Source organism: Dromaius novaehollandiae, unplaced genomic scaffold, assembly GCF_036370855.1.
Source record: "Dromaius novaehollandiae isolate bDroNov1 unplaced genomic scaffold, bDroNov1.hap1 HAP1_SCAFFOLD_27, whole genome shotgun sequence".
NCBI lineage: Eukaryota > Metazoa > Chordata > Aves > Casuariiformes > Dromaiidae > Dromaius > Dromaius novaehollandiae.
In genome coordinates, this window is record NW_026991415.1 from 7,860,872 (window position 1) to 7,884,420 (window position 23,549).

The 23,549-nt window shown below is 53.2% G+C and overlaps 2 protein-coding genes across 2 annotated transcripts in view; both read left to right on the plus strand.

The window, feature by feature from the left end:
- The window catches only part of LOC135326403 (olfactory receptor 14A16-like), a 51,628-nt gene extending 42,619 nt beyond the window's left edge, over positions 1-9,009 (plus strand). The window contains exon 2 of the mRNA XM_064504289.1: positions 8,899-9,009. Coding sequence (XP_064360359.1) covers positions 8,899-9,009 — 111 coding nt within the window. The remainder of the gene's footprint in view (positions 1-8,898) is intronic.
- A 10,282-nt stretch (positions 9,010-19,291) lies between these two features.
- On the plus strand, positions 19,292-20,284 carry LOC135326404 (olfactory receptor 14A16-like; the record flags this gene model as incomplete). The annotated part of the gene is made up of 1 exon (XM_064504290.1): positions 19,292-20,284. A coding segment is annotated over one exon (993 nt), but the record flags the coding sequence as incomplete, so codon positions are not given.
- Positions 20,285-23,549: the final 3,265 nt, after the last annotated feature.

Below are 23,549 nucleotides of genomic sequence, written 5' to 3' on the forward strand. Positions count from 1 at the left end.
TCAGCTGTGACATCAGGAAAAGGAAATGTCACTTGAAGGGCAGTGCTGTGGTGCCACAGGTCACCCGGAGGGAGCCTGTGATCAGCCTCTGGCTTTGTGTTTCAACAAAAAGCAAGAGAGGACAAAGGGACATCAGTAGAGATGGAGACATCCTGGGGTGAAAGCAAGGTGGGGAAGCAGGTTGGGTATCTACCATCTGCAAGGAAACAGGCGCAGGCGTGGAACAGTGTAGGACAGGCTGTGATGGAGGTGGCCCAGGCCACTGCCAGGGCTAAAAGCTCCCAACAGAACTGAGGTCTGACGCTAGCAAGGTGTCTGAGAAGACACCATTTCCTGAAAGCACTGTGGTCTTGCTGCTTCCTCATCCCCAGGGAGCCCAGGAGGTTTCGCATCATTCTCCTGCACTCGGCGTTGCACACCCCAACCCTCACCCTGCCCCCAGGACGAGCCCTGAGCAACGCCTGAGGGAAAGGATCACCCTTCCTTGGGGCTGGCTGTCAGTGCCTGGCTGTTCTGCTTGATAACACACATCAAGCCTGACTTGGCATCACAGCCACCTGCACATTGCCTTTGCCTGCCTGCAATCAGGGCCTCCAGCTTTCTGCTCTAATCAGCCCCCAGGAGCCTTCTCTGGTAATGGCCCTCAGTGGGACCCATTAATGCTCCAAGAAACTTGGGGATTTGCTTCTGACTTTAACTTCTTGAGAGGTTTGTTCAGCCTCCTCTCAACATGTGAAGTGCATGGGCTTTGACCCAGATACACCAGAGCAGTCATTAAAATGCATCTAGCCCCTGGGGAGCCATGCCTCTTTCCATAATTTTCCATAATTGCCCATAATTTTCTTCAGTTCTTCAATTCATGTGTGGATAATTGGAGAGGTTTCAGGAGTGCATTTACAAGAGCAAGGTTTCAGTGAGCACCTGCAAGAGAAAGATGTCTGCTTTTTAAGCTCTCTTTATTCTTCACATTGCAGAATAAGTGATCTCCACATTCTCCAATTGATATTGATCCAGAGTGTCTGCTAATGAGGTCTGGACATGGAGGAAAAGCAGTAGTTTTGATAGGAGACCTGCATGGACAACCTTCCTCCCACCTCCCCAGCCCTGCAGTTTCTCTCTTCAGCCACTGGGGACTTGCATCACTCTTGTTAACATCTAACCTTTTTCCACTGAAGGCTCTGGCTGAACGTTACAGCTCCTCTGCACCAATTCCCACTTGCTTGCCTTAGAGAGCTAGCTGCAGACATGGGAGGATTTTTCTTAAACGCAAACAAAGAAAAATAAAATATGATCAGGTTTACTAAAAAGTAAAATATACTCCCATAGTGTATGTTAAGTCCAAGCTGCCTCCACTGAAGTCCACTTTCCACAAGCAACAACCTTCCTTGAAATGTTTTAGGTAGGAGAAATACAGCTAGATAGAAATACAGCTAAAGAGCTGGGTAAAGAGACAGTGAGACTCCTGAAAGACGAGGCAAGCTTCAGACCCCCTGAAGCCCAGAGCAGAGCTAGAGAGCTGAGTATTTGAATGAATAAAGAATAAGGGGAGGAGGAAACCTGGAGAACTGTGGAAAGTGCCTATGTCCAGAGAGTCTGATGCAAAGGGGACTTTAGAAATGATCCCTTTAATCAGGACGTGGGGGAATAAGTGAAAGATTCCTGAGATGCCATCCACAGCATGATAGAGCAGTAACGCAAGTTGTCAGGGACAGATCAATTCTTTTCTCCTGAGATTAACACCCTTCCTCAAAATTTCCACTCTTTCATCATGGGAAAACATTGACCTTCAGATTAGTCAATCATTTGAGCTGTTGACAGTGTGTTCATATTTTGTAAATCTTGAAAACAGTTCTTCCCCTTTCCAGGCAGAGCTCAGGTGTCCAACCACAAGCACCCAGTGGCACTTGGAGAGGCCCCGGTGTCTCTGAGGGACCTGCCTGGGCCTGGCAGCTCTCACAAAGGACCTGCACGAGACCAGAGCCCCTCAGAACTGCAGAGGGAGGCTGGGCAGAGGGGACCAGGGCACCTACAACGGCACCAGCTGTCTGTGATGCTGTGATTGCATCCCACCCCAGCTCTGAATATGACTTTCCTTCTGAAAACCAAAAAAACAAAACAGAGAAAAACCACAAAATCCCCATAAAAGACCACTATATTAAAGAAAAGAAAACAAAGCAAAGAAAGAGCATAGAAACAGAAAGAAGCTTTAAACCTGGAAACTGTAACCAAACATTCCATTGCTTTGGATCATTTCCTTCATTTCTTCCTCATTTCATTTTGTATTGACTTTTTCTAGACTCTTCTGTTATAATCAGGCCTGCACCATTAACACAGATATATTTGTGTCTCGCACAGAGTCCAGTGCACCAAAACCACCCCCAGCCCAGGGCTGTCCAAGCCACTCCTCACTCTTTGCGCAGAGCGAGTCACACTCTGAGGTGTCGTGCTCTCTCAACTGATAGAGGAAAGCAGGGTGACCAGCCTCAGTGAAACGCTGTATCTCTGCATGGCCAAATCTGCACAAACCTCAACATAGCTGTGTTAGAGTGATGTCTGAAAGGAGTCCCTAATCATCTAGCCACACTCCCGTTTCCTTCCCTGCACGGTAAATGACGTGCTACTCCACCTGAGGTGACAGCAGAGATGAGGCTGATCTCCCCCAGTGTCAGGCCATTTTAGTGCACATGTCTATGTCTAACGCAAGTGTCTGGACTTCCCTTTCTAGTCAAGGGAGAGAAATAAGTTGTCTCACTGAGAGGCCTGGAGACACTTCTCCTGGTGACCACCTAATGCTGCAGAAAGGTTCCCATAGGTCCTGGGTCACATTTCCCAGCTCCATATGGGAACACAGCCACCCCAGGGCACCGCAGGTAGCAATTGCTTCTGCATGTGGGCAAATGAATAAAGGCCAGAATGCCAACTTTTAGTCATAGGGTGAAACCTATTCGAAAAATAACTCTAAGCAAGAGCTGAAAAAAATCCTCATCTCCACAATTCAGGTTTTTTATCAATTGGAATGGATTTTTTATTTCTTTTTTTATTATATATATTTATTATATACATATATATACACTTCACAGTTATTCATTCCTGATACATTTCCTCCCAGCACTCTGCATGGAGAAACTTTGTTCTGAGGAACTACTGTATTCAAATAGACGTTATTTCCTACTTCTCCTTCTGCCTCTCTGTCCTTTCTTCTGCATCTGCAGAGCATGGGGAGAGGCAGGCAAAGGGGACATGGCTACAGTGTTGACTGTGAGGTCACCTCCACTGCAGCAGCCTGATTGGCCCTCAGCAGATGTGCTCACCAGCAGGTTTGGTGATGTCACCCAGCACCTCAGAGAGCCCACCCAGCAGCAGTGACAGCCCTGGGGAGGGGAGGGGGTGACGCAGGTGACAGGGACCCATCTGGGTGCTGATTGTGAGGGCACCTCTGCTGCAGCCACCCCACCAGCCCGCGGCCGGCAGGCAGGCAGGCACGGCTCACGGCCACCCTGCTCAGGACTCGCCCCTCTGCAGCGGACCTGCCACCGAGCAGCGCACAGCTCCTCGCCTAGATCTCCTCCGAGCCCAGGGTGCCGCCCCTGCAGCCCAGGGACAGCACAGGCAGGATCTGGAAGGCTCAGCTCAGTGGCAGCTCAGTGTGCCCAAAGTTTTGCATCATGTATTATTACCAGCCACAGGGGTTTTATATAGTGTGATACCAAGAAGGAGTCACACTGCGTGCTCTAATGTACAGTTTGATGATGGGTGGGTGAGTTTAACTGTGCAAGGCCTGCTGGGACAGCCCTGGACCACTCTAGAAGGAACTGAACCTCACTTGTTTTTTTCCACACCTCAATGCCAAGAGGGGACCTTTCTCCAAAGTAGCTTCAGATCCACACTTGGAATATCATCTCAGAGGGGGTTCACCTCTAGAGAAGAGTCCAGGAGTGAACTAATAGCCAGGCTGTGCCTGGGTTGATCAGGCTCCCAGAGGCCGAGAGGATGGAGGAGCCAGGTAAGTTCATGGTGTTGCAAGGATGAATCACCCTGGATGAGGGTTGAGACCCTCTGTCAGCTGTAAGAGAAGCCTGTATGAGCAAGAGTGGACGGACCTGCCAATGGCGGCTGTCCATAACAAGGGGAGACAAATCCCAGCTGAAGAGCCCCTGTGGCATGGGAGCAAGCCAACAGGAGAAAACCCTCCCTGCTGTCCTCTGGATGAACACAGGGCACGGGTTTAACAGTCATGGGTGGGATTCTGCTCCCCTGATTGCAAAACGTACATGTCTGAGCTTCAGGAAAGAAAGACTGGAGAGGATGGAACCACCTACTTCGAGCTGCAAACCACCCAGGTAGAAAAATCACACCCCAGGTACTGAGACACAAGTCACCTTACAGACTGCTGCTCCTTGCCCATCACTGGCAGAGACAGAAGTGACCTCACCATCAACTTCGTGGCCATGTGCCTCAGATTGGCCTTTGAGCTTTGGAGCCTATCAACCCCTCAGAAACCAGTACTGTCATCATCATCTTCCAACCCTAATTGCCTGCTGCTGGCAGGTCAGCTTCTCAGAGGGACATGACCAGCTATGTGCCTGCTGCTATCCAGTCAGGTACTCATGCAGAAGTGACCTCACAATCACAATGCAACCCATGTGCCTGCTGCTGGCCTATCAGGCACTCAGGCACAAGTGACCTCACAGACAGTTTCCAACTCCTGTGCTTGCTCCTGGCCCATCACCTGCAGACACAGAAGTCACCTCACAGTCACCTGCTGGGTCATGTGCCTCCTAAGGGCCTACAAGCTTCTGAGACACAATCTTCTCCTAAAATACAGCCATGATACAAGAGATGTTTGTGCTGCCACTCAGAGGGACCTTGGCAGGCTGGAGAAATGGGCACAGAGGAACCTCGTGAAGCTCCACAAAGGGAAATGCAACGTCTTGCACTTGAGAAAGAGTAACCCAGGACATGCTGGGTGCTGACCATCTGGAAAGCAGCTTTGGAGAGAAGGACGTGGGGGTGCTGGTAGACAACATGAAGCAGCATGAGGCAGCAACATGTCCTCATGTCAAAAGAAAGCCAATGGCTTCCTGGGCTGCACTGGGAGGAGTGTTGCCAGCAGGGCGAGGGCTCTGTGCCTGCAGGCTCTGCGTCAGCAGCCTCTGTGCCTGCTGTCTAATCAGAGCCTCAGGCACAAGTGACCTCAGAAGCACATGCCATGCTGTGAACCTGCTGCTTGCCTATCACATTCTCCAGCACAAGTGACCTCACAAACAATTACCTTCAGCATGAGCCAAAGGCTGACCTGTCAGCTGCTCAGAAAGAAGTCACCTCACAATCATCTGTCAAGCCCAGGCGCCTGCTGCAGGCCCTTCTGCTTCTCTGATGGACATGACCCAGCTATTTGCCTGCTGCTGTCCAGTCAGGTACTACGGCAGAGGTGACTTCACAATCAACATCCAAGCCATGTGCCTCCTGCTGGCCTATCAAGAGCTGATACTGCAGTGACCTCACAGTCACCTTCACTGCCATGTAGTTGGTACTGGCCTATCAGCTGCTCCATTTTAAGGAACTGCACAATGAACATCCAAGCTGGACACTTGCTGCTGGCCTCTAAGCTGCACAGACAGAGGTGACCTCACCGGCACTTCCACACCCCAGTGCCTGCTGCCGGACCATCATCTTCAGAGACAGAAGTGACATCACTGTCATCTTCACAGCCAGGGTCCTCCTAGTGGTTTAGGAACTTCCGAGACACAATTCACCTCATCATAACTTTGCCACCCATCAGCCTCTTAGTGGCCCATCAGCTGATCAGGTACAAAGAACCTCACAAACAACATCCAAGCCCACGCACCAGCTGCCGGCCTTTCAGCTTCCTGATGGACGTGACCCAGCTATGTGCCTGCTGTTATCCAGTCAGGTACTTGGGCAGAAGGGACCTCACAATCAACATCCAAGTCATGTGCCTGCTGCTGGCCAATCACCTGCAGAGACAAGAGTGACCCCAAAACCTACATGCTAGCCCTGTGCCTGCTGGTGGCCTATCAGGTACTCAGGCAGACATGACCTCACAGCCACTAACACCACACAGGAGTCAAGTGCTGGCCTATCAGCTACGCACATACTTGCATTTCTGTACTGCTGTAGAGTGCTGTAGAGTGACATCGTGACAGCAGAGATTCACATCATCCCCTCACAGTGCTCACAGGGCAGCCAAACACCCCTCAGGTACCAGGTACTACACCAAAAACTCAGCACCTCCACCTAGCCTATCGCGTATTGGTGCAATGGTTACCTCACAGTCCAGTTCCAAGCCGTATGCCTGGAGCTGCCCTAAAAGTGTCCGAGTCACAAATGACCTCACAAGCGCAAATGGCAGCAATATGCCCTCTGCTTGGCACAAGTGACCTCACTACCAGCCTTGAAGCCGTCAGCTAGCTGCTCACCTGTAACACACTCAGGAAAACGTGACCTCACAAGCACAGAGAGCAGCTGTGTCCCTGCTGCTGGCCTCTAAGGTTCTCAGGAAGAAGTGACCTCACAGTGTGCCCCAAAGCCATGGTCCTACTGTTGGCCTATTACGTCCTGAGGCAGAAGGGAGCTCAGAAGGACAACTTCGCAGTATTCCTGCAGCCTGCCTCTCTGGCAGCATGGAGACACGAGGGACCTCACCAGCATCACCAAAGCTGTGTGTTCCTCAGAAGCACAACTTACCTCACAAGCACAAACGGCATCGACGTGCCTGCTGCTGGCCTAGTTGGTACTGAGTCAAAAGTGACTGGAGAAGTGCAAACCTTTAAAGAGGAGAAGCTCACCTGGGCCACTCGCATGGCCCTTGAGTACGCTGTGATCACTCCGTACAGAACAGTCTTCTGCAAACGGCTTTCATCTCCTGGCAGGATTCTCTCCAGCTCATGGGACATCTCCACTCTGTCACCCTGGGCACAAATCACAAAAGGCAACGATTGGTCTTGCTTTTCCTTTAGTACCATCAAGTCCGAGCTGTGAGCCTTTGCACTGGAGGACCTACACAATGACAGCAGGAGGCCACTGCCATTTCTAGTGCCGAGGTACAGAGATCAGCTGAGGGAGCAGCTGCACTGGAAAGGGTCCCTGACACTGTCAGACCAACTCAGCACTGCACCAGCCATCACCCTGATGCCAGACCTCTGCTGTGCCAGCTAGTCTGCAAACACACTGTCCCTGCCACACAGAGCTGGCCCTTCTGCTAGATACAACCAAGTGCCAGCAAGAAGAGATGGATGCAGGACCCTCACTGCTTGCACACTCCCCAGGCACTGCCCTGCTCACTGCCTTCCCCTGGCTCCTCAACCAACACACACAGAGAAGCCCTTGTGGTAACACCAGGAGGTGGCCAAGGCACTCCAGGCTCACAAGGCAGGTGCAATGATCAGCACAAGCTCAGTGACAGAGCTGGCTCCTTGGGTGATGCTGCTCTTTTCAGAGGGAAGCAGCCTGCTTTCTTTGGGCAGAGCAGGCTGCTGCTTTCCACCCCCATCCCCTCGGGATCCTCCAGCTAGGGATGGGACATTTTGTTTAGTAATACAAAAGTTACAGATCACTGTAGAAACCTTTGAGAGTGCTGAAGGCCTCCTGAGTCCAAAGTAACCTTGGTTCCCTGCCTTTAGTTCCTTGGACAAGGAGCCCCTGTGAAGGGAAAAAGGGTGCAGAGGCTTTGACATGAGGCCCAAGCAAGGAGACAGCCCCAGACTGGAGCTCTGCTCAAATGCCAGCTCTCCTGGCTGCCACGGGCAACCTGGCCCTGGGCACAGCTTCACCCCTCACAGAGCCAAAAGCCCAAGATCTGTGAGACTTCCTCACTTCAAGCTGAGCAGGCTTTGGAGCATGCAGACAAAGGCACTCAAGAGATGCTGACATTTAATTATAAGGATCTTGGACTCATCTTATGTGGCACCACAACCTTCTAGGAAAAGGAGGGGGCACAATGGCATTTGCTGAGCAGGCTGGCAGTAACAGCATTTGTGGGACATGGAATTAGCAGCACAGCAGAGGTAGCAGGAGGTGAACCCACACCCCAAGTCACCCATGGAAGCCAGGTGCATTTATGGAAGCCTTCGCATCCATGCATAGCCTCATCTCATTCACTTGCAGCTGCTTTCACAGAGGGCTCAAGACATTGGCAAAGGTGTTGACAGGTACAGGGACACACCCTGGCATCCTGCCTGCATCCTCAGGGGCTCTAGGCCTGCACCGGGAACCTACCTGAGTGGAGCAACCTAGAAAGAAAGAAAGAATCCGAGTGTTACTGTCAGTTCTGCTGGCCTTGCAGAGTTGCAACAGTCAGGGGCAAATGTCTCCCCTCTCTGCTGGGGCTGTATTTGTGAGAGCACAGCCAGTAGGGCAACCGAGATGTTCTAGCCCTCTTTTTGGCACAGGGGAGACCATGTCTGTATACCGGCTCCCATTTGGGCTCTCCCATTCTGCAAAGGCACTAACACACGGGAGGGAATCCAGCACAGGGACACCAAGATGGTCCGGCCTGGAGCATGGGGCATACAAGGAGAGGCTGGGAGAGCTGGGTTTGTTCAGCCTAGACAAGAGAAGGCCAAGGGGCATCTTCATGCTGTGGACAGCTACCTTATGGAGGTCATGGAGAAGATTTTCTTGGAGGTGCACGCTAATAGCAGGAGAGGCAACAGGGACAAATTGGACAACAGGACATTCTTCTTAGATGTTAAGAACAACCCTTTTTCTCCATGAGGGTGGCAAAACTGTGGCACAGGGATCCAGAGAGGTTCTCAGATCTCCATCCCCAGAGAAGATCAAAACTTCACTGGAAAAGGCCCAAAGATACCTCCTCTCCTGGGACCTGCCTTGAGCAGAGCACTGGATCCCTATCTCCAGATGTCTCCCCCATTGCAGGCTCAAGGATTTTCCTATTCTGAGACTCTTGCCAAAGGGACCAGAGGCTTTGGAGATGTCGCCTCCACCGCCGACCAGAGACAGGTGTCTCAGAGCCACCCATCGCCCTGAGAGGCCTGACTTCTGGTGAGGTGGCATCTGCCCTGTCTGCAAGGGTCTGGGGAGGCACAAAGGGGAGAAACGGCTGTGACTGCTTTGATTAACTACCCATCTCTCGGATGGGTCGGAATGAATTAGGGTCTGAGATGGGAAGATGCAATGAGGGTCCAGATTCAACAGAAAGCCATTAAGGAACGAGAAGAGAACTTTCTCCAGCAGAGTCAGTAAAATCCCAAAGAGTCACAGAAGCATCAAGACCTTCAGAAACTGCAAGCCTGGACCTCAGCTGACAGAAGCCAGCAAACCAAGAGCAACTGTGGCTGGCACCCGGATTTTCCAAGGAGGGAACACGGTCACCAGCAATCCTCCCCCATGTCTCCCACAAGGACTCCATGATGGCAGGCTGGGCCCTGGGAGCAGAGCACTGCTCTCTCCAGCCACCTCCTCCCATGCTCAGCAGCAAAACACTGGGGCCAACACCTGGCTCCACCACAGGGCACCCCGCCCTGGGACACACCGCTACCCCCGCACCTCACAGAGGGTTGGTAGCCAACACGTGCTTGTGCATCAGTGACACACAGGGCACAGCACCACACATGGCAGCAGACAGGGCACCCACAAGCACCCCAAAACACAGAAAGCCCAACTCCCCATCCCCTCAGTTCCCTTCCAGTCCTCCAAGGCCTTGCAACAGGCACTGCCTCTGAACAGCCACTCACAGCCCGGGGCCTGCTCACTTCCCACCTCCAGGAAGCAGAGGAGAAGTGCTCTCACAGGGGCTGCTCAGGCAGCTCTTGCCTCTCGCTTGTGCCTCAACTTCTCTGAAAGCCTCTCTCAAAGCAACTTGGAAATGCCATTTTCAGAACAGAAGAGACCCCTGGGAAGGGCCCCTCGCGAGGACATCAGCAGTCTGCTCAGACTTTGCCCAGCAGCTCCCAAACACAGCTCTGAGCAGCACCTGGGGGCTGTGGTGGCAGCAGCAGCTCAGGGAAAGGCTGGAGAAGGGGTCTGCGACCCAGGGCAGGGGCAAAGCTTCCTGCCCCCAAACCCCCCCAGCCGCCCCAGCCCAGCTGCTCAGGGGCAGCCGGCACATCTGGCTCACAGGGCAGCTCCCCCGGGGCCAGGGCGCTTTGTCCCGTGCTCCCGGCCCCACCAGCCCCTGCTGCAGCTCCGGGAGGAAAGCAGCCCTGGGGCAGCACCGCTGCCCCTGCCCCGGCGGGAGGGCACCTGCCACCATCGGGACGCACCCATAGCCCCACCAGCCCCACTCGTGCCATCTTTGATCCCGCCCTGCTTCCGGGTCTGGGTTTTTCCACATGCTGCAGTCTGATTGGCTGACAGAGCCATCAGTCAAACCCATCCTGCCCTCCTCCTCACACCAGCCAATAGGAGGCATCACTGGGGCGTTGCCGGGGAAACATTGCAGCCTCCTGCTCTGGCGGCCAGCTCTGCCCCTCCCCTTCCTTCCAACCCCCCCCCTTAGTGAGGCACCATGTTGTGGGCGGCAGCGCGGGGCATGGCGGGGTGTGGTGGGGCCTGGGGGCCTCCCGGTGCCGTGTGCCTGGGCAGTGCGGGGCCCCGGGGTGCGGCCACTGCCCCACACGGGCTGGGCTCTGCTGCAGGGGCCCCATGGGGCTCCTGGCTGCCGTGTGCCCAGGGGCTGTGCTGGGTGCAGCGGAGCAGCCCCGGGGCCGGTCCTGGTGCTGGTCCTGGTGCTGGCGCGGGGATCCTGGGCATGGCCAGGGCGCTGGAGCCCGTGGGGAGCATTCTGCTGCCCTCCGGGCACGGCAGGGCAGGGCCCTCTGGCCTCTGTGGCCCCGGCCCCCTGCCTGTGGCAGCCCCGGGGCTCGGCAGCCCTCGCGCTGCGCCTGGCAGGGCTGGGCCATGGCCAGGCAGGGGCTGCTCTCTGCGGGGCCGGGCTGGGCCCCAGCGCGTCGCTCTGCAGGGCTGAGGAGCCCCGGGGCCCCGGGGCAGCCAGGGCCAGAGCAGCTCTGGGCCTGCCAGTGCTGGGCAGCGGAGGTGTGGGGCTGGGAGGGGGCGGGGGAGATGGCCCTGCTGGGCTCCCCCCAGCACTGCCCCCCACAGCTCAGAGAAACAGGCTGGGGGTCAGCAGGGACTTGTGGGGTGGCGATGGCACCTCTACCTGTTCCCAAGCTGCTCCCTCAAACAGGCTGTCTTTTGGGTGCAGAGGTCTGACCCTATTTGCAGGAGGACAGGGGCTGTGGCCTTTGGAGGACAACATCTCTGAGCCCAAAACATGCTCTGCCAAGCTGCAAGCATAAAAGGATCCAGCGAGGAGGAAGAGAGGTTCTCCCGAACAAGTAGATGGTTTGTGGTTATTACAAGGTGAAGGTTTCATTTCCTATATGGGCATTTCCAGCAGGCTCTTGAGAGCCCCCCGGGAGCTGCAGGAGACCCCAGCCTCCAGGACACAGAACCCCTTTCCTGCCAGAGCCAGGTCCCAAGGGGGGACCCACTCCCAGGGAAGCCTGGCCATGTATTGCCCCCCTACCCTCCACAAGGGGATGGAGCCAGCCCCACAGGAGCCTTGGGGCTCAGGGCAGCCCCAGCCCCAGGCCTCAGGAGTCCTGGCTGCCACATGGTCCCCGGAGCCAGGTGGGACCCTCAGGCAGGGTTCTTGTGGCAGCCCCAAGCACTTTCCAGCCACTCCCAGAGCCCAGGACCCACAGCCATTTTTGCAGTTAACGGTCTCTGCGCCACACCTAAGCAAGGAGTTTCTGAAGCCCTTACCCTTGGTGAGGAGCCATAGGAGTGCTGGGAAGAAGGAACTGCGGTGCAGGCTGATGGTCTTGGTCCAGCAGCCCTCCATCTCGCTGGCCCCCCTTGCCCGCTTGCCCTCAGATTGCCTCTCCAGCTGGGGAGGAGGGACAGTCTTCCCATCTTGTCACCCAAACTCCTCTCCAATGTGCCCCTTCTCCTCTGCCTGTTGACAAGGGGCCCCAACGTGGTCCTGCTGCCTCCTGTCCCCTTTCCTTGCCATGGAGCAGCTCTGAAGAGCAGCTGTGGGGAGCACGTGAGCAGTGCTCAGCAGCTCCTGGGCCTCCCAGGGAAGTGAGGACACTGCTGCGGCACTGGGGAGACCTCCCTGTGATGTGGCACATCCCACTGTGACCTCAGCTCGTGTCATCTCTGGCCTCAGTAGGTCACCGCCATGGAGGTGGCAGAGCCAGGGAGAGAGCAGACAGATTTCCCCTCCCCTCACCTTCCTTCACCCCAGGTATTTTCCAAAACCTTGCTGCTAAATTTTTCAGGAACATCTCCAGAGAGTGCCACACGCTGTAATATATCTAAAAGGGACCCTGGAGAGGTCACTTGTGCACCCCTGCACTGTCAGGTCTCTGCACTGGGCAGACCTGTGTGGGAAGTGGGGTTTGGGGGTTGGTTTGGGGGTTGGCATTTTTTCAAGATGAGATCAAAGTCCTGTGGAATGAAATAGCACAAAGCATAGTGTGGCCACAGGCTGAGATGCTTTGGAGAGCCTCAAAACTGATTTCTACTGTGGGTTGTGCTTTTTGTAGAAGCAGGATGTAGGACCTTATGGGGAGAGGACACAGCCTTCTTCCTTGAGGCACCAAAGCAGCCTTTTTGTTCTTGAAAGTCCTCAGCAAGGTTTCTCAGTGTGCAGTGCTTAGATGATACACCAGAAAAGAGCAAATATGCCCTGAACACACATCATCCTGAGAGCTTTATCTGGGACCCTCATCCCTGCCATGCTTCATAGCCATGGTTACTGGAGTGCATGAACATGATGCTGCCCATTAATAAGAAAGAAAAAAAATATATAGAAATAGTAAAAATGTGTGAAGTTTTGAAAAGAGGATTTTTTTTGTCAATGATCACATTGAGTTATTTTTTGAGATGATTTCAGCTTATGACCGGAATCTCCTTTTGGGGCTTGATTCATCTGACCACACAGAGAGGCTGTTGCTGCCTGAGATGCCCTGGGATAGCTGTTGTGTTCCCACGTGGGGCTGGAGATTTTGGAGGCGGCTCCTACGGGACCTTAGCTTGTCATTAGGAAAAGTATCTCCAAACACCTCAGTTGAGAAACCTATTTCCCTCCATTGACTAGAAAGGGAAGTCCCGACAGCTGGCTTAGACAGAACAGCTGGCTTAGACAGAGACATCTGCACTGACGGGGTCTGGCATGGGGTGAGATCAGCCGCCTCCCTGTTGTCCCCTAAGATGAAGTAGCACTTCACTGACTTCCTGCAGGGAATGTCAAGGGCGTGTGGCTAGATGTTTTAGGGACTCCTTTCAAACATCACTTTAAGACTGGTATGCTGAGATTTGTGCAAATTTGGCCATGCAAAAATAGACCAAGCGGGTCCCCCTGCTTTCCTCATCAGTTGAGAGAGCCGGATGCCTCCGAGTGCGACATGCTCTGTGCAAAGAGTGAGGAGTGGCATGGACAGCCGTGGGCAGGGGGTGGTTTTCTGAGTACCAGGCTCTGTGTGAGACCAAAACAAACATCATGTGCATGAACATGGTGCTGCCGATTAATAAGAAAGAAAAAATATTTGGCAATGTTAAAAAATGTGTGAAGTTTTGAAGAGGATTTTTTTTTGTCAGTTATCACATTGAGTTATTTTTTGAGAAGATTTCAGCTTATGTCCTTTCAGGGCTTTATTGATTCGACCACACAGAGAGGCTGCTGCTGCCTAAGATGCCCTGGGATAGCTTTGTTCCAATGTGGTGCTGGAGATTTTGGAGGTGGCTCCTACGGGACCTTAGCTTGTCATTAGGAAATGTATCTCAAAACACCTCAGCTGAGAAACCTATTTCCCTCCATTGACTGGAAAGGGAAGTGCAGACAACTGGTTTAGACAGAGACATCTGCACTGATAGGGTCTGGCAGGGGGTGAGATCAGCCTCCTCCCTGTGGTCCCCTAAAATGAAGTAGCACTTCCTTGACCGTGCAGGGAATGTCAAGGGAGTGTGGCTAGATGTTTTAGGGACTCCTTTCAAAAGGTCACGGTAACACAGCTCTGTTGAGATTTGGGCAAATTTGGCCATCCAAAAATAGATGAAACCGGTCCCCCTGCTTTCCTCATCAGTCAAGAGAGCCCGACACCTCAGAGTGCGACGTGCTCTGTGCAAAGCGTGAGGAGTGGCATGGACGGCTGTGGGCAGTGGGTGGTTTTCTGAGCACTGGGCTCTGTGTGAGACACAAAAATATCTTGTTTAACAGTGCAGGCCTGATTATAGCAGAACTGTTTAGAAAATGACATTAAAAATGAAACAAGAAAGAAACTGAAAAAAAGAGATTTAAAGCAAAGAAATGCATGGTTATACTGTCCAGCTTTTCATTTCTTTGTTCTTATTGTCTTTCTTGATTTGTTCTGTTTCAGTATACTTGTCTTCTGGGGTGATTATGCATTATCTTTTTGTCTGAAAAGGAAAGTGATTTTGGAACTGGGCTGGGATGCAGTCACAGGGTCATGGATTTTAGGTACCCTGGTGCCCTTGGCCCAGCCTCCATCTGCAGCTCCCAGGGGCTCCGGTCTCCTGCAAGTCTCCTGTGACAGCTGCTTTTCCTGCTCATTGGGACCTCCCCTGATCTCCACAACCTTTCCAAGATGACAGAGAGGAGCCTTGCTGTCATAGCAGCCAGCTCTCTCCATGTCCATGGATGCCAGCCATCCAATTCCATAGACTTGTAGGGGTTGATTTCTAGAAACTTAGGCACTGTGGGTTGGTTTTCTCCTCAGGACTCCTGACTCAAGGCCCAACAGCTCAGGAGATGTTGTTGGTTAAGACAGAGGCCAGGAAGGACTTGACTTTCCCAGACCTATCTACATATACCTTTACTAGAATCCCTGCCCCATTCAGCAGTGAGCCCACATCTCCTTGTTTATTCTCCTACTGTCACTGAAGCAGTAGCAGCTCTTCTTCCTGTCCTTCACATCCCCTGCAAGTGTCCCTGCCTCAGGGGAACTTTGGCTTCCTTAACACCATGCCTACTTTGCTGCACAATATTTCTAAACTCCCCCTTTTGCAGCTCTGCCTTCTTCCCTTTTCCATAGGCTGCCTTATTGCCCTGGAGCTCCCGTGGGAGCTCCCTATTTAGCCATGTTGGGGTCCAGGGATGTCTACTAATTTTACAAACTGTTTGTATGGAGCATTCTTGTGCCTGATGGGTGCTTGATGACCTGCCAGCTTTCCTGAGCTCCTCAGCCCTTCAGAGCTGCCTCCCTTGGTCCGTCCCATGCAAGAGCTCCATACATCCAAGCTACACCTCCTGATCTTCCCTGGTGGTCTCTCGTGAAGAACTTGCACCCTGCCATTGAAGAACTCCAGTCATGCAAGTGATCCCACCACATCTCAGCTATTCCAACCATGTGGCACTCCTGTGACAGCTTGTGCATCTCCATTTGCTCCTGGCTGCATCCCAGGCTGCATGTCTTTGCATATATGTTTTCTTCAGCACCTCAGCTGTGGTGCCCATGGAAGATCTATTGCAGGAAAACATGTTACTGAGGACCTTACTTATGAAAAGGCTTTGATTAGAAGTGGTGACCTGCTGGCATGGATAGCAGGTGGCAATGTAATGGTGAAAGGCGGTTCCCACTAAGAGAGCAAACCCTGCAGGGCCCAAGGCCAGGGCGATAAACAGAGCTGGGCTGTGCAGGAATGCCAGGAGAGGGGTTGGCTGCCTGAGCTGACTCTGCAGCACCATTGGACCTGTGACAGACTTCTTCAACTAATCTCCAGGAAGGACAAGGTGCCACTGAAGAAGTCCCTCAGCCTGGACATCCTTTGATCCAGTGACCCTGAGGTCATCATTAGCCCAGTCCCTGCTCATATCATCTGGCAGAGTGAGAAGAGGTTCAGGGGAGGACAGCTAGAAGGGTTTGAGAGTGCAGAGGCTAGAGTGGAGACCTTGGTGTGATGGGCCTCTCCCATTTACGAAATACACTTGGATGCAGACAGTAGAGACTGTGCCCGAAGACAGTATTGGAGATTCATTTGTCTGGGGACAGATAAGAAACCCAAGATGCCCTGGGGCACTTGCCCAGCAGCAACTCCAAAGGGACATGGTTTTCCTGAATGTGCCATGCTGTATGTGCTAGAGATGTGTGGTTTGCTGGAGTCCTTGGGCATCCGACATGGCCCTACTGGCCTATTGCTATGTCATTAAATTAAGCGTCTGCACAGAATTACATTACCTGCTTGTAACATTGGAATCTGCTTGTGTCTCAGCTTCCTAGTGAGTGGGGTTCTAGTTGTAGTAGGCATCTGGGGTCATTTCAGATGGCCAAGGAAATTCCCCACCTGGCCCCCACCTGGTGCTCCGGAAGGATGAGGGTCTCCCAGTTGTTCTATCACAGCAAGCAGACACTGCACATGCCTCGGACCACCTCTGTCATTTCAAATGTCACCAGGTGTCACCAGCTAAATGACTCCCAGCCTCCCCCTCTTGTGATTGCAATGGGAGTGTAGACAAGGAGCTCACGTGCAGACCCTTCTGTTGTGCACACTTCGACTTGGGAAGGAGAATCTCAGCACCTGTGTGTTTGTGGAGTTCATGGGAGGGATCTGAATCCCACTGCAGCCCAGGGGCTTCGAAACAAGCCTGAATGCCCAGATTGATTCATATGAATGAAAACCTGAACCATGTGTCCACAAGCTCCCTCCTTGTCCCTATCGAGGTGTCCTGCCTAATTATGAGATGGGAATAGGGGCTTCCAGAGTTGGACATTTCCACCTGTCATAGATACTCAGCCTCTGATGAAATAAGTTGCAATGCTGGAATCAGTTTCTCTCCACTCTTTACAGAAGGACAATAGGTGATTATTTTAGTCTACCTGAGTGAACATTTCCCAGGAGGAGGGAGCACAAGGGACAGAGAGGGCCAGGCTTCTGGGATGGAGGGAGCTCATGGCAACCTGGCAGCACTGCCCAGACACAGCTGTGTGCAGGAGCAGCTCCTCTGCACAGAGCAGCAGGGCTGCGGGCACTGCCTGCTGCTGCTGACATGAGCTGAGAGAAGGCAGAGAGAAGTGCAAGGCAGTGTGGAGTGGGAGGACAGAGGAGAGCTGCTTGTGGGAGAAATCTTCACAGCCCTTGACACGGTAAGTCTCTGAGTGTAGAACAATATTATTGAGGTTCCTGGAGGGGTCTTCTAAAACCAGCCCATCCCCTGAATTGCTCTCCCAGTTCCTCCAGTGCATAGGAGGAGGGGGGGTGCTGCAGAGCAGGAATTCCCTGCTGCACTGTCACAGGGACAGGGGATCCTGCTACCTTCTTCCAGGGGTGGCTGCAGGGGTGTGAAGCCTGGGTGTGCACCCAGGTCTGCCCTGGGCTGTAATTCAGAGCAGTGTGCCTGTGCCCCAGCTTGCTGTGTGGCCAAGGCAGTGACTCTGCTGCCTGCGAGGGTCAGCTCTCAGCCTTCCCAGAGAGCTCCCCATGGCACTGCGGGGAGAACCTCTGTGTGGAAGGAGCAACCCCTGGCAGGACAGGTTCCTGCTCCTGCTGAGAGCATGCTGCATGGGTCCTGGTTGCTCACAGCTCTAGCTCACTCTAAGCACATTCCTGAGGGGACTTTTCAAGAGGGGGCTCTGGGCAAGGGCTCCTTGAAAGGGAAGCAGCTTCCCTTTCAGGGTGCATGTTTTCAGTTCCCTCATTTTGGCAGGGAGAATGAAGGAAAGAGTTTTCTAGTTTGACAAAGAACTGGGACCCCTAAACCTTCACTCTCAGAGATCAGTAGGTCTATGAAAAACCGTGAAAAGCCCCTTCATCTTCACCCAGCCTACAGACAGCATCGTCATCACCTTTATGGCATTATCAGGGTTTATGTGACGTGCTCCTTAGGACATTTGAGCACAGCAATGCCCCCAGCCAGTGCCCTGTCCCGGGAGGTTTCTGTAGAGCAGAACTGAGTACACAGAGGGTGGAACAGGGTCTGGGAAAAGACGTTAGGACAGAGAAAAAGCTGCCAGCAGGGACAGCTCCAGGCAGCAGAGTTGGGCAGGGAATGAGAGGGAGCTGCTAACAGAATCATCCTGGGAGAATGGATTTGGGCAAGTCATGGTGTGTCCCTCCACTGCAGATAGCTTCCTCGGAGCAAGCTCCCCATGTTTCCTCTCCCACCCAGCAGAGCCTCTGCCCTGACAGTCATGGGGTCCAGGGCATGAGCTGCCTCCTCTGCAGCCAGACCTCTGGCAGAGGAGAGGAGCCTCTCTCCTGCCACAGGCCCATGCTGTCCTGCCCAACAAATGCGGCCATTTGCAAGGGGGCATGTCCAGCCGGGCAGGTGAAGGCTTTCCCGCGTACCCGTCTGTCTCTGTCTCCTTGCCTGCCTTGGCAGCAGGATCGTGGTGTTGCTCCTCATTTCCCCAGCTGTCCATGCTGCTCCCTTTCCTCTCTCGGGCTCTCTGGGGTTGCGGGGCTTTCAGCTGCAGTTCAGACACCAACACTGCAAGTTGGGGAACAGCAGGGTCTGCATGGGAGTGAGCTGTCCCCAGCCTCCTTGAAACCTGTGAGACTACAGAAAAGGGACCCTGTGGGGCTGGGGAATGAGCTGACCTTACCATGCTCTTCATCACTGTCTGCACGTCTGGCCAGAGAGAGAAGAAATTGGAACTCTTCCCTTAAAACCTGAAATCCTCCAGTCTCAGCTCAGTCCAGTTTCTTTCTGAGAGGAACGTCTGAGTGTGATTGTCCTTTGGCTGAGAGAGGTGCAAGCACAGGTGAGTGAGGGGCGAGACTCATTGACAGACCACATCCCGGGACTCTGTACAAAGTCATAGCGAGCCCTGTTTTCCCCTTGTGATGCACAAGTGGGATCTGGTGTGACTGATTCAGACACAGACACCTCTGTTCATGAGGGAAAGGCTGGGAGAGATGAATCCTTCTCAAGGGTCTTCTCTTTCAGAGGCAGCTGGCATGAGAACTGTATTCATCTCTGATTCTGGTAAATAGAGAATATTCCCACTGTGTCACGGGACCAAGTCCCCTTTCTGTATGTCATGGCAATCATTTTCTGGTATCCCACCAAATATGTGGGGCTGACTGACACCTCCATTTCCATCCTCTAGCAGAGCAGAACTGACTCCTCTGGAGACCATGGGCAGAGGGCCCTGCATTGCATGTCACGTTCAGTCAGCATGAACCAGAGCTCCAGACAGAGCGCTGAATGAATGTAAGGTACAGAGAAAATGTGGGGATTTTTATTAAAAATGGAATGGTTTTGGTTCAGAGAAGACTGCTGTAACTTGTCTCTGTCTTTTCCCCCAGAGCCAAATGGGAGCAAATGTCCAACAACACCTCCTTCAATGAGTTCCTCCTCCTGGCATTTGCAGACACACGGGAGCTGCAGCTCTTGCACTTCTCGCTCTTCCTGGGCATCTACCTGGCTGCCCTCCTGGGCAACGGCCTCATCATCACAGCCATAGCCTGCGACCACCACCTCCACACCCCCATGTATTTCTTCCTCCTCAACCTCTCCCTCCTCGACCTTGGCTCCATCTCTGTCACTGTCCCCAAATCCATGGCCAATTCCCTGTGGGACACCAGGGCCATTTCCTACTTGGGATGTGCTGCCCAGGTCTTCCTATTTGTCTTCTCGTTAGGAGGAGAGTATTCTCTTCTCACTGTCATGGCCTATGACCGCTACGTTGCCATCTGCAAACCCCTGCACTATGGGACCATCATGGGCAGCAGAGCTTGTGTCAAAATGGCAGCAGCTGCCTGGGCCAGTGGTTTTCTCAATGCTCTCCTGCAGACTGCTAACACATTTTCGATACCACTCTGCCAAGGCAGCACAGTGGACCAGTTCTTCTGTGAGATTCCTCAGCTTCTCAAGCTCTCCTGCTCAGACTCCTACCTCAGGGAAGTTGGGATTACTGTGATTAGTGGCTGTTTAGCCTTTGGGTGTTTCATTTTCATTGTGGTGTCCTACGTGCAGATCTTCACAGTCGTGCTGAGGATCCCCTCTGAGCAGGGCCAGCACAAAGCCTTTTCCATGTGCCTCCCGCACTTGGCTGTGGTCTCCCTGTTTCTCAGCACCTCATTTTTTGCTTACCTGAAGCCCCCCTCCTTCTCCTCCCCAGCTCTGGATCTGGTGGTGTCCATTCTGTACATGGTAGTGCCTCCAGCAGTGAACCCCCTCATCTACAGCATGAGGAACAAGGAACTCAAGGAGGCACTGAAAAAAACTGATTCAACTGATATCAGTTCAGCAGCTATAAGCTGCCAATCCCTCTTTGTAAGTGACTTGAATTCATCTCAGGCAACTCTTGTGCTTTGGGCACTCTCCCTGTGATAACCAAGTTTGTACAGGAGTGTTTGAATCCATCCCAGTTCTCCAGAGGCACAAGCCCTGTCTGTCTGTCTGCCTGAGAGGCCTTCTGTGAATGTGTCTGTCACTGTGTCAGAGCTGGCCTGTTTCTAATAAAAGGGGATTTCCTCAGTGCTGTGCTTGAAAGCTGGTTTCTTCTTCCAAAGCTGGAGACAAGAATTCACTCCAGGACTTTCACCCTGAAAAGGACTGTTGCTTTTCCAGGGCTCTCCATGGGCCCAAGGCGATGAGCTCATGGGGTGCTGTGTTAGGGAATGAGGGCTGCATTCAGCTCTCACTTGTGGGTGCCCAGTGCTCCTGGAGGTGCTGAGTGGTCAAGCGGTGTCTGCCTGGGACTGTCTGCCCTGTGACAGGGCTGGTGACAGATGCCCACAGTGGGGACCCTGCAGGCAGAGGGAAGGGAGCCTTGGAGAGTGGTTCATGTCACCTTCAATGACCAACCCTGGGCTGCTTCTAGGGATACACCTGAACACAGCCTGAGCCATTTGAAATGTCCTGTGATTGCTCAGAACATCATCCATGGTCACAGAGCCCTTGGTAGGGGGTTGTCAGGTGCAATGATGCCCGTCCAGCTGGGTCTGCTTCTCACCCCAACCACCACGGCCAGTGCAGAGTCACCCCATGGCCCTGGGGCACCACAACCCGCTCGCTCTGCAGAGCAGCACCGCCAGCTCGGGGCCCTGCGGGGAGCACAGGGGAGGCTCCAGGAGTGGCCAGGCAGGCCAGCACTGATGCCCTCCCTGGGTGAGGACACACACCGGTGGGTTTATGGGGCAGAGCCAGGTCTCGTGGAGGGGAAGCAAGACATGCCGGGCGCAGGAGAGTGGAGGCCTTTTGCAGCCCTGGCTGCACAGCCCAGGTTTATGGGTGAGTTTTGCTGTGCGGCCAGCTCGTTCCTGCTGGACTCAGTGCCTGTATGGAGGGGAAGAGCCAGGCCTAGCCAGCCTCTCTCCTGGCCCAGACCCCAGCAGGCCCTGGGGACGGCTGTGTGCTGACCCCTGCGTGGGAAATGGCCAGGGCTGGGCAAGGTGCAGGAACTGTGGAGGCTGCCAAAGCAGGAGGGCTGTGGGGGACGGGGCACCGAAGGCTGTCGCAGGGCCTGTGCCAGGGGGATGTTGGCCTGGCCCACGAGCTCTTGTTCTTGCTGGAGCCGAGGCCCACGACCAAGAGGTCCCTCAGGCAAAGCTGTGCTCCTTGGGGAGCTGCCCTGAGCACCACAACAGGCAGAGCACCCTCCTTGTATGTCCCTGTCCTGCTGGGAGGGTGGCACGGGCACCACCCCTCGCTGCAGCCCCCACTGGCCCCTGCCCCTGCCGACCTGCCCCTGCCAACCTGCCACCACCCCCGTGCTGCCTCGTCCTCGGTCCCTCTTCTCCACACCGCAGGGACCAGTGATGCAGCAGGAGCTGGCACAGCCCCACAGCCGCTGCCCGGCCCCTGGCCCTCCCCTCCTGCCTGCCAAACATCACATCCATCTTCAAGAAGGACAGGAAAGAGGATCTGGGGAGTGATGGGCTGGTCAGCGTCACCTCAGGCCCTGGGAAGCAAATCTTCCTGGAGCTAGTTCCAGCCACATGAAGGGGTTGGGAACAGCCAGCACGAAGTCATCGAGGACAAATTGTGCCTGGTCAATCTGGCTGCCTTCTGTGATGGGATGACTGGCTGTGTGGACAAGGGGAGTGCAGTGCATGCGCTCCTTGAATGTAGGAAGGCCTTTGACATGGTCTTCCATATCATCTTTGTAGCCAAACTGGGGAGAGGTGGGGTGGAGGAGTAAGCACTGGAGGGTGTGGGAAATGAGCTGGAGGCCGCCTGGCTCAAAGGGTGGAGAACAGTGGTACAAAGCCGAGGAGTCTTGAAAGACTTGGGGATTTGGCTGACAGAAACTTCATGACATTGTACAAGGAGAAATGGACAGTCATGTATTGGGGGTGGGGGGTGGGGCAGAATAGCCTGTGCATCAGCTCTCACAGGGGACCTGCGGGAGACTGGAGTCCCTCAGAGGTGCAGATGGAGGCTGGGCAGTGGGGAGCAGGGCATCTGCAATGGCACCAGATGTCTGTGACCCTGCTACTGCATCGCACCCCAGGTCTGAAAATCACTTTCTTTCTGAAAAAAAAAAAAAAACAAAAAAAAAAAACACAAAATCCCCATAAAAGACCACTATATTAAAGAAAGGAAAACAAAGCACAGAAGGACCATAAGAATACAAAGAAGGTTAAAACCTGGAAACTGTAACCAAACATTCCTTTGCTTTGGATCATCCTCTTAATTTCTTCCTTGTTTCTTTTTTTTATTGACTTTTTCTAGACTTTTCTGTTATAATCAGGCCCGCACCATTAAAACAGATGTTTTTGTGCCTCGCACAGAGTCCAGTGCACCAAAACCACCCCCTGCCCAGGACTGTCCATGCCACCCCTCACTCTTTGCACAGAGCGAGTCACACTCTGAGGTGCCGTGCTTTCTCAACAGATAGAGGAAAGTAGGGTGAGCAGCTTCAGTGAAATGCTGTATCTTTGGATGGCCAAATCTGCACAAACCTCAACATAGCTGTGTTAGAGTGATGTCTGAAAGGAGTCCCTAATCATCTAGCCACACTCCCGTTTCCTTCCCTGCACAGTAAATGAAGTGCTACTGCATTGAGGTGACAACAGGGATGAGGCTGATCTCACCCCATGCCAGGCCATTTTGGTGCACATGTCTATGTCTAACGCAAGTGCCTGGACTTCCCTTTCTAGTCAAGGGAGAGAAATAAGTTGTCTCACTGAGGGGTCTGGAGATGCTTCTCCGGGTGACCACCTAATGCTCCAGAAAGGTTCCCATAGGTCCTGGGTCACATTTCCCAGCTCCCCATGGTCACACAGCCACCCCAGGGCATCTCAGGCAGCAATCACCTCTGTATGTGGGCAAATTAATAAAGGCCTCAACACCGACTTTTAGTCATAGGGTGAAATCTATTCGAAAAATAACTCTATGCAAGAGCTGAAAAAAATCCTCATTTCCACAACTTCAAAATTTTTTTATCAATTGGAATGGAATTTTATTTCTTTTTTATTGTATATCTTTATTATATACATATATATACTTACAGTTATTCCTTCCCGATACATTTCCTACCAGCACTCTGCATGGAGAAACTTTGTTCTGAGGAACAACTGCATTCAAACACACATATTTCCTATGTTTTCTTCTGCCCCTCTGTCCTTTCTTCTGCGTCTGCAGAGCATGG